The sequence below is a fragment of the Myotis davidii genome, unplaced genomic scaffold (assembly GCF_000327345.1).
Source record: "Myotis davidii unplaced genomic scaffold, ASM32734v1 scaffold453, whole genome shotgun sequence".
NCBI lineage: Eukaryota > Metazoa > Chordata > Mammalia > Chiroptera > Vespertilionidae > Myotis > Myotis davidii.
In genome coordinates, this window is record NW_006285234.1 from 2,696,567 (window position 1) to 2,707,825 (window position 11,259).

The window sequence follows — 11,259 nt, forward strand, 5'->3', positions numbered from 1 at the left end:
GAGGGGCAGGAAACCAGAGGTGAGGCTTTGCAGCCACCCTCCTTCACCTCCTGGAAACGTCTTCCTCTGAGCCAAAGGTTGGCTGTTGGCTGTTTCATCAGAAGGCGGGCGCTCTGCAATATCTTGCCTGTGTAACTGCCATGGCTGCCAGGCAAGAGCTAGATTTACTGCTCAGTTTCGGGGGAGGGGATCATTGCAGCCTCTCAGTCCGCCTCCCTTCCTGATTGCTTTCCGGCCTCTCTATCTGTTCCCTGAGTATCACCCTCCATGCCTTTCGTCCCAGGTTTATTTTTCCTCGGTGGTGCCCACGGCTGCCTGACAGGGGCAGGGCGTGTTTTCCTAGGAAGGAGGAGCATCCCCCCAAGCGTCTGGACATGGCAGGCTTTTTCCAGGCACCAGATTCTAGGGGGAAATTATTGCCGCACTTCCACGTACCGAGGAGAGTGGGGCATCACAATGTGAAGTCTCTTGACCTGTAATTGTATCGATGAGGCATCGCGCCCGAGGTGATGGACCCTGAAGGCAGGCGTCCACCCTCCGGCCTGACCTGGCTTTCCCGGTCATGGCCTGCGAGGCTCTCTCACCACCGCAGGAACTCCCAGGCGGCACAGGGTCGCTCCAGACGGGGAAGCACAGTGTGAGTCAGGCGCTGACAGTGAGAAAACCAGGGATTCCTAAAGTTTCCCTGGGCGCCTTCCGCCTGCAGCCGGCTCGGACCTGGCGCCTGGGGACGCAGAGAGCCAATCCGTGGGGAGAGAGCTGCGTGCTGGGAGACAGCCCCCGCGCTGGGAAGGGCACGGCTGCTCTTGGTGAACCCAGGGGCAGATGCACGTGCCGTTTTGATGGAGCAGGGGCTGTCGGCAACCGAGCAGAATGATGCTGGCGGCTCCTGGGGGACAGGCGGGTGGGACCAGGCGTCCGTCTTACCTCCGAAGGCAGCTGCCATGCGTGCAAGGCCTCCCCAGCTCCAGCAACGCTTTCAGACACAGGACGCTGACAGCCCCTCCCTCGAGGCTGCCACCTCCTGAGGCCGCACTGCACGGGGCGGAGGGGTGTCTGCTCAAGCTGGGAGTTCGTATTTGGGGTCCCATCCATGGTTCCTACTCAGGCACACCCCACTGTTATGAGGGACCTCACAGCTTCAGGGAAGATGTCCCCCAAAGCTGGAGAGGCCTGCAGAGTGCCTGTGGGTCGGGTGCCCCTGACAGGAGGGGGTGCTCGGAAACAACGCCGAAAAGGGGGAGACTGAGGCCAGGTGAGCCAGGTGGAGAGAGAGACTCCGGGACTCGGGGACTAGGGGTGATTACGGCTGTGAGCTGGCCAGTCCTTTGGTACATGCCTTAGCCTGATAGCTCGGTTTTCTCCAGAACAGAATGGGGATCATGACCCCTCAGCCTAGAAGGAGAATTATTCTTGTTATTCCTCACCTGAGGATATTTTCCCATTGATTTTTAGAGAAAGTGGAAGGGGTGGAGGAAAGGAGAGAGAAAATCAGTGTGAGACACATGGATTGGCGGATTGGCTGCCTCCCACACATGCCCAGACTGGGGCCTGGGATCGAACCCACAGTCCCAGTACCCGCCCTTGACCGGGAATCGAACCTGAGACCCATCCGTGTGTGGGCCAACACCGGCCCGGGTGAAAACTATTCTTTAAAAAATATCTATGGACATTTTCAATACCAGAGGAGGAGGAGGAGGAGGGGGAACGACAGCTGCCTAAGTGATTTTCCAGGGTTGGAGATGACGTTGCCATATTTCAGACCCATTGGCTGTCTGCATCCAAAGCAGTGACTACAAAGCGAGGGCAGACACGCCTCTGAAACTGCGGGGCGCTGCCGGCTTCCACAGAAAAGGCCAGCATCTCAGTAAAGCCAGCCATAACCTTCTTGCTGGTGGAGAGTCTTGCCTTCAGTTAAAAACAAACAAAAAAAACACCCCACAACATCTGAAGCACAACAAAGTGCAATAAAGCGGGTGCGCCCGCGTCCCCCATAGGGCACCCCCAGCGCTGAATGCTGCCTCCAGGCACCAGGAGGCTCTGGGCTGAGGGCTGTGTCCACAGTCCCCTGTCATGGAGCCCCCGAAAGCCTCAGGGAGCCCGTGAGCAGGGAGAGCTGGCCAGCGGTGCTGCTGGAGGACACGGGTCAGAATTCCTTAGGCTTAGGAAGTGTGTCCAGGGGCCTGGAGGCAAGGCCAGGGAGCTTCCCGGCACCCTCTCCCTCGCCCGCAGGGACACAGAGTGACAAAGGCGGCCCGTGGGGGGGAGGTGGCGGGACTTGTAGAGGCTGGCACAGGTGACGGCTGTCATCACCATAGCTGCCCTTCTTGGGATCCGTGCTCCGAGTCAGGTACGGAGCCTCGTCTAGTCGTCGCGACACCTCCCGAGGCGAGGGCCATGAGTGTGCCCATTCCACAGGCCAGGCCGCTGAGACTCAGGAAGAACCCTTTCCCTGAAGCAACGCGCCAGGGAGTGAACAAGGGCTTTGGACCCGGGCTTTGCACCCCTCTAGGCCACCCCCACTGCGACGGGGTCCGCGGCAGGGCCCGCCCTGCGCTGTGGGTGAGCCGATGGGCGGTTTCTGCGGCCACCCCGGGGCCGGCTCTCACCCTCTCTCTGTGTCTGCTAGGAGATGAACCTGTTCAGTACCCAAATGCCCAGTTCTTGCTTCCATCCCCTTTCAGCCCGAGACCCTCCAGGTGGCCCTTCCTGTTCGTGGCCCTGGTTAGTGTCTCCTGGGACTCCAGGAAGAATTTGGGGTATATTCTCTCCTTTTGCTCAGTGAAAACTCTAACATCCCAACTTCCACCCCCTCTAGAGGGGCCACAGAGGCGGCCTCTCCTCCCCCACCAGACCCTGCCCCGCGGCCCTGACACCCCTCCCCCGACCCCGGGATCTTGGGCGCTCCTCCCCAGGCCCCTGCCACCTGCACAGCAGGAAAGGAGAGACGAGGATGGGCAGCTGACAGGCCCCCCGAAGCCCCCCTCCAGCCCAGCCCTGACCGGCTAAGCTCCGCCTGCCAGGGGCTCCAACCAAGCCTGGGAGGTGGGCAGGGCGCGGTGGGGGGTCCCCAGCTTCTCTTCGCGGTGATGCATGAGCGCACTGGCTGTGTGACGTAGGCTTCCGTGTCCAGCTGGGTGGACCCTTCCCTCCTGCTCCCGGCGCCTCCCCGCAGGCCACCGCCCGCCCCGCACTTGCTGATGGTGTAGCTGTCCCCTCAGAGCCTGTGTGCGGAGGGCACCGCCCTCCCCCGTCTTCTCCGCTCAGCATGCTCCTCTCCGGGCTTCTTGTCCTCTTGTTTACCAAAGAAGAGTTTACAGTCAATAAAGTGGAAACGTCTGCTGGTCGAGCGCTCCTGACGAGGGGGGAGCCTGGGCTCCGTGGGCGGGGAGGGGCGTCAGGACCCCCAACTGGGGCGTAACCGCTGGAAACGGGCCCGTGGGACCCCAGAGCTCTGGGCTGTCCCTTAGGAGTCACCGCCTGCCTCCATCCCCTGTCACTTCTCTGCTCCTTGCTTGTTCCTCCATCTCCGGGATTGTGCTAAACAGTCTATCTGAGGGGTTTCTCTTAACCCTTTGGCGAGGTGCTGGGGTTGTCTCCTCTGCACAGACAAGGAAACTGGAGATAATAACGAGCCCCGAGTCTCATGGCCAGTTGGGGCCAGAGCCAGGGCACGCCTCCCGCAGACCAGAGCCCCATTCTCTCTCTACAGTAGGGAGGCCATGGGCTGGGGCACAGTGGGGCAGAGTGAGCCCCCCAGTCAGCCGGGGGTGCGGGACCACCACCAACTGAACTTCTCCTCCTCAGAGGGCGCTTCACCTCACACCACCCCTCAGATGCCCCAGGTGTGGGACGCGCTCAGCCTTCGGGGCCACGGGGCTCTCTGAGATGCGAGGGCAGAGAACTGCTGTTTTTAATGCTCTCGCTTATTGACTGTCTACAAGGTGCGTTTGACATTTCCTCGTGCGATCCCACAACCATCCCATGAGATGGGTCCTGTTTTCGGAGGAATAAATTAAAGTTCAGAGGCATTAAGTAACTTGTTCAAGGTGATACACCTCCCAAGGGGCAGGGCTAGGACTCAACGGCAGGCTGGGCAGACTCCGAGGTCACCTTGGGCGCTGTCCTCCCTCTGAGGGCCAGGAACCCGTGGGGAGCAATAGGCCTCCACGGGGTGGGTGTGGCTGGGTCGGACCTCAGCCCCCTCTTTCCCGGCCACACGCCTTGCTGAGCTAAGAGAAGCCTCCCTGCTCACAGCCCGGACGGCGCAGCCCAGTGAGTCACCGTCTGACCTCCGTCCCCCCGCCCACGGCCGCCTGGGCCAAGCGTGGACATCTGGCCGGCGAGAGCCCCAGGATCTCGGGTTGAGGCCCAGGGCTCTCGGTGGGACATGCGGTACTGAAGCTAGTTGGTGACACAGCCCCGAGGGTCAGAGGTGGCACATGGCAGTCTGAAACCAAGCCTGGGCCGATGCTGGGAAGAGCAGATACCATGACAATCAGCAGAAACAGTGGCACCAAAGCCAGAGGGAGCCAGGTCATAGGGAGGAAGTGCAGTCAGTCAAGGGAGGGAGACGCGAGAAATAAAGCCCAAGGCCCAGCCGGCGTGGCCCCGTGGTGCAGCATCGACCTGTGAACCAGGAGCTCATGGTTCGATTCCCCGTCAGGGCACGTGCCCAGGGTTGCGGCTCGATCCCCAGTGAGGTGCGTGCAGGAGGCAGCCAATCCATGATTCTCTCTCATCATTGATATCTGACGCCTCCTTCTCCTCCTTTCCTCTTGGCTCAACTGGCACCTTCTCAGTGAGGCCCGCAACCCCCGTTCCCCTTTGCCCCCTCCCCCCAACGCCATAGCACCTCCAGGCATATCTTTCTCCACAGCACTATGACCCTGGGCCCCATGTGTGTTCTGGCCACCTGCCCCCCAGCACCCCACCCCACCCCACGCCCAGCTAGAACTACCTCAAGAGGGATGCTCCCACCCTATCGCTGTGCCAACACCTGCTCAACCCACACTCCTGCTGATCGATGATTCTCTCTCTTCATTGATGTTTCAAACTCTCTCTCCCTCTACCTTCCTCTCTGAAGTCAAATCTCCTCCTCACCTAGGGCCCCTCAACTCCCCAGAGCAATGGCCCCGGAACACGTCTGAGCCCTAATCCCCAGACGTAGCAAACCCACTGTTACCCGGCAAAGCAGAACTAAGGCTTTGTTCCAAGCAGCTGGCCTTAGGGAGCGTGTCCTGGGTGATCCGGGTGGGCCTGCGCATCGGAGGGTGCCTGGGTGCGGAAGACAAAGGCAGGTCAGAGTGACGCGCACGAGAGGCTCAGCCAGCCTTCCAGGTGGAGGCGGGAAGCACCTGGAAGCCAGGCCAGGCAGGACCAGATCCCCCCGGAAAGCCTGCGGCTCCTCGGCTGCAGCCCATTGTGGACTTCCGACGCCCAGGGCTGCAGGAAAGAGCATCCATGTTGTTTTAAGCCACCAAGTTTGTGGTCGTTGGTTACAGCAGCCACAGGAAGTAAACACACAGGCAGAAACATGGTCCTGCCACGCACCTTCCTGTCACAGCATGAGGTGCGGTGAGGACGCGTCTTCCTCCGTGTTCCTGTGAGGACGGAGGCATCCAAGGTGCACACACACGTAGCACCGTGCCTGGCACACAGCACGGCCAAGGGGCAACTGTGGGGGTACATTCACTGGGGCTGCTGCCTCTACCTCCAGCCGGGCATCCTGGGGCTGCCCAGGGCTCATAAAGACCCGGTTGGTTCCAAATCTGTGAAATCCTACACCCCTGCCACCCCTCAGAGAGGACGCCACCTGGTCCCCTGCCTCCTGTGTTGGGAACGTGAGCCCTCCAAACCTGGCTGACACCCCAAGGGAACAATTCTGTCTGCCCCACCCCGGCGGCTCACCTGCACACACGGATCCCATGGCAGGGGCTGGGCGGATGCTCAAGAGATGGAGGTGCTGGAAACGGCCCAGAAGCCTGGCTCAGGGGCTCGTTCCTCCTTACACCCGTCCTCTGCTTCATTCAGAGACCACCGTCTGCTGGGAGAACTTGGTCAGACACCCCCACTTGGGTCTCAAGTCCCCCATCTGTAGCATGGGAAGCTTGGAACGAATGGTGTGCAAGTACCTCAACATCTTACCTCCTGACACCTCACGGAAGAGCATATATCAATAGCAAACACATGTGTAAAAGGTGATGGACATCATTAACCATCAGGGAAATGCAAAACCACAATGAGCCCAGCAGGCGTGGCTCAGTGGTTGAGCATCGACCTATGAATCAGGAGGTCACGGTTCGATTCCCAGTGAGGGCACGTGCTCAGGTGGCAGCTCGATCCTCCTTGTGGGGCGTGCAGGAGGCAGCTGATGAATGATTCCCTCTCATCATTGACGTTTCCAACTCTCTCCCTCAACCTTCCTCTCGGAAATCAATAAAAATGTGTATTTTTAAAAAACACAATGAGAGGCCACTGCACACCAATGAAAAACCAAAGGTAATTTTGAAAAGTTTTATTTCCGTTTACAAGAGCAGAGTCTACAACATTGGTGTGGGTTACAGGGAGCTGAAAAAGACGAGGCTTCCTCACAGAGCCAGAAAACCCAGCATTAAATCAACAGGAGCAAGAGTTTAAATACCCACAGGGAACTCCTGCACCCCTTCCCGCACTCCCACCTAGTCCACTCCCGTTCCGCTGGATCTGGGGTTAGCGTCCGCTTTCACGAAGCCATCTGCTTCTGGACTGAGACGAGCCCTGGACATCCCGGCTCGGTCCTTGGTCGAAGGGATAGTCTGAGAGCTGCTTAAGTCATGGCAGCTCCGAGGCCTGCACCCAGAGTCCATCCTTTAAAGCAGGGGTTCTCGACCTGTGGGCCGTGACCCCTTTGGCGGTCGAACGACCCGTTCACAGGGTTCGCCTAAGACCATCCTGAACATCAGATATTTACATGACGATTCATAACAGTAGCAACACGACAGTTATGAAGTAGCAACGAAAATAATGTTATGGTTGGGGGTCACCACAACATGAGGAACTGTATTAAGGGGTCATGGCATTAGGAAGGTTGAGAACCGCTGCTCTAACCAATAATGTCAGCGCGGAGGACGGACGTTTCTCCATCAGGATACAGTACAGAGCTATTTCATGACTTTAATGAGTGTTTCCCCTGAGGGTAAACATATGTGGGCAGTGGGGACTGACAAACCCGCCAGGGACTCTCCGTAAAACGTACAATGTCTAAAATACGCTAACAGTTCGTCCATATAAGCTTAGCCTCAGGAAGGCTGAACATCTATGTCTTCTGATCTGCCAACTCTCCTCATGCAAATCTAACTCATCACACAAACCCACTCGTTCCTGGCATCTCTCTTAATGAGGTGCAAAAACAAATGTCTGTGATTTCCCAGGGCTCCCCTGGGCAATCTCAAAGACCATCAGAGGTGTCAAAGACATCCTGAATGTTCCCTTCCATTTTTTTCCTGTATTTATTAAAATATTTAGGAAGGCAAAATCTAAAGAATTGTCAGAAGAGATCCAGACTCCTGATTAATATGTGAGCACAGGTGCCTGACAAACCCTGCTTACCTGTTGAATTAAGTGATACAATTTAAAGGGAAACAGACCCAAGAGCACTGAAGACTTATGGCCGCCTACAAACTTACACACAAATGTTCACAGCAGCATAATTCAAAAGAGCCAAAAAGTGGAGACGACCCAACCCTCATCGACTGGTAAATGGGAGACTCAAAATGTGGTCGCACACAGTGTCGCTCACACTCGAGTTCGGTGGGGCCGACACCCAGCCCAGCGACAGCCCTCGCCGTGGGAACGGGAACAGCTGTCCCGCTCTCGGCTCTCCTTGCTGTTTTCCCTCAGCTAAACGAGGTGACTCCTGGGACTCAAAACCTCATGGAACCGGACAGGAGCCTTCCAGATGCTCAGGGCAAAGTGGCCCAGGGGTCCTTAAAGGGGTCACCGTACCAGATGACACACAAAAAGGAATTGTCACATCCACCTCATCACTTCTCTACCATCTTGTAGGGGAACCACAGCAGATCTCTGGAGCAGATAAAGAAGCGACTCAATGCAATGTCCTCGACCATCCGGCCAGGGGTCACCCCTCTGGCTCCCGATCGCAGGGAAAGGGACGTAAAGGAACGCCACAGGGACAGCAGGGACATCATGTCCACAAAGGCACCCATCAGACCTCCACAGATCCCCACCTCACATCTGCCACAAAGAAACAAAACAACGTCCCGTCCAGCCACAGGGGCAAGGTCCGCCAAGGGGGCGAGGAAGACCACCATCACCCAGGAATCTGGACAAGTAACCCAGAAGAGCACAAGTAGAACATCAACAACAACATGGTTACGCCGAGAAATCCTCTCAGATGCGAAAACTGTAGAAGTTGCTGAAGTGGCAGCTTCAGAAGAATCTACTTCACTAGACCCAAAAACAATAGCACAGACAATGAGCCAGGTTCAAGGAATGCTCTCGGCCCAGAGACTCGACCAAGCAATACGAGTTGAAATTTGCAATTTGCAGTCCGCTTTCGCTTCAATTGATCGAAGTGCTCAAGAAGCCTCCTGAGGCTACTACATCCCTTCTTCAGGTGTTAAAGATGGCCGGAAGCAACGAGAAGAAGCTCAAAGAGATGCAAGAAAGTATAGATGACATCAAAAGACCTATACGTAGGTTCAACCTTTCTTCTATGTCTCTACTCACCCACCTCAAGGACGTGTTGACTTAACCCCTTGTCTTGAACCACAAGCAACCGCTCCTGCCCTACAGCCCCGAAGGAAGCAAGCTGCCGCATCCTCAAACCCTACTGACGTAGATTCACAAATAAATGCGTTCTTAAAGTCCTACTCTTGTTAGTGATTTAGGAAAAAAAATAAAAGAAACACCGCAGACTGTTAGAAGTCCCCAAACGCGTCCCTGTGGGGCCGATGGCGTTCATTGTGCAGGTTGAGCTCATGGCCACCTTTGCTGAGATGATGCCATAGATGGCGATGAGGGCCTTCATCGAGGAAGGTCTGCCTCACGCTAGTCTACTTTCTGAAGTCGGCCATGAGCTTAAGCCATTTGGAGCTAGAACACAGCCTCCTTGAGGAACATGGCCCATCCCTGTTCCCTTTTCTAAAGGCTCTAAGACTGGAGGGGCAGGAACGCCTTGCTCCTGTGAGCGCCCCAAACCTGTGCCAGGTTGCAAACACAAGGAAGAGAAGCGAAGATCCCACGTTCCTTGGCCACAAGTCAACCACAGAGCAGCTCTCACACACGCCCGCGTACGGAGTAGACGCTGCCTTGGCAAAAACACCCAGCAGGAGGAGGCTACTAGAGGCCAGAGATGCTGAAGGACTCAAGCTCGCATTTGGGGCAACTGAACAAGTATCAGTCTCGCTATGGCATCCAGTGAGGCCCCATCTTCTGCAGATATGATTAAACAGCTTCTTGCAGCTATCAGTCCTAATGGCAGTTGTACTTAATTTTTTTAAAAAGTGGTATATCCAAACAATGGAATATTATTCACCCATAAAATGCAATGAAGCACTGATCCACACTACAACATGGATGAGCCTCAAAGACATCATGCTAAGCAAAAAAAAAAAAATAAAAGCCCACAAAAGGCCACACATTGTATAATTCCATTTACATGAAATGTCCAGAATAGGCAACCATTGATGCTGACAGCAGATTAACAGCTGCCAGGGGCTGCAGGTGGGGAGAGTAAGGGGAGTGACTGCTAGTGAGGACGGGGTTTCATTTGGGAAACGTTCTGGAATGAGGTAGAATTAGATAGCGCTGGTGGTTGCACAACCGATTAATCTCCTAAAACCCCCTGACCTAACTCTCTACAGAGGTAAATAATATCTTAATTCTCTTTTTAAAAAACCCATGCGTGCTTGACTCGCGAAATGACTACAATAAGCAGATAAACATGGCTTGTTCACAAGCGAGGGGTTTTTGCTCAGTGTGCTTTAAAATAATCTATTCCAGGGCATGAAAAATTCAACATGAAGCAGCAAAGGGTTTTCTGGCAAGACACAGAATCTCAGTCCTCTCGACCCATCTTCCGTCTTAGAGGCAACGGCATGCATCAGTAAACCAAGGGGCAAGCCCACACAACCTGAGCAAACACAGCACATCTCAGATAGAACGCATGTCGGAGTTTCTTTCCAGAGACAGGCGTGTCAAATAATACAAACACAATTCCTTTTCCAGACTGTGTCCCTCACAGCGCCCTTTCACATGGGGGACAGACGGACACCTTACTGAAGGGCCGTCTGCAGAGGCAAAACTACTTTCATAATAATGCTAGCATGTTGCTTACGTCCACATGCCATGTGTTCCTCATTGCTACCTTCAAAGAAATCACTACCTGCTCCTCACCGTCTCTGCTTCGATGGCTAACGCGGTAGACAGCAATAGCTTTAACCCACATAAACAAAAGCTCTTTGGGGAATCTCGGTGAGCTTTCAGATTGTAGAGGAGGGAGATCCCGTGTGAAACACACGGTGTAGGCGTGCCCTCCCTTCCAGGAGCTCCCCCCCACCCCCCACCGCCTAAAGAAATCACTACCTGCTCCTCACCGTCTCTGCTTCGATGGCTAACGCGGTAGACAGCAATAGCTTTAACCCACATAAACAAAAGCTCTTTGGGGAATCTCGGTGAGCTTTCAGATTGTAGAGGAGGGAGATCCCGTGTGAAACACACGGTGTAGGCGTGCCCTCCCTTCCAGGAGCTCCCCCCCACCCCCCACCGCCTCTTATAAGGAGCCCACAGGACTTGCCACCAGGGAGCCACGGGCAGCGGCCGCTGGTGCTGGGCTCAGCCCCCGAATACGTCCCCAAGGCCCCCTTTCATCTGACTTCTTAGTAGCCGCAGCCGCCCGCCTGGGCTCCCGTCCCCGCTTCGTCTCTCTCCTGTCACTTCTTCTATCCTAGGCCCTTCCTTGTTTCACTGTCCCCAGCTTTAATAAATGTCCTCTAAAAAATTCTTTTAAAACAGTGTAAAAAGAATAAGAAATGATATAACACCCCCCCACCCTGTGCCCTTCGCCAAAGCACCTCATCAGTCCAAAGAGCCGGTCCGCTTGTCCACTGACTCAAGAAGGAAAGCAGCAGCCAAAGCTAGTGAAACCGAAGGAACAGAAAACACTTCATGCCGCTGCCGATGACAGGCATTCATTCAACAAAGAAGGAGTGAACACGCTGGCGCCCATCAGCTTCCTCGTACGGAGATGGAGCAGTC

The 11,259-nt window shown here is 55.6% G+C and overlaps 1 protein-coding gene across 1 annotated transcript in view; it reads left to right on the forward strand.

The window, feature by feature from the left end:
* Positions 1–2,785, forward strand: part of CALB2 (calbindin 2) — a 24,822-nt gene extending 22,037 nt beyond the window's left edge. Inside the window, exon 11 of the mRNA XM_015558789.1 lies at positions 2,630–2,785. Coding sequence (XP_015414275.1) covers positions 2,630–2,785 — 156 coding nt within the window. The remainder of the gene's footprint in view (positions 1–2,629) is intronic.
* The last annotated feature ends 8,474 nt before the right edge of the window (positions 2,786–11,259 follow it).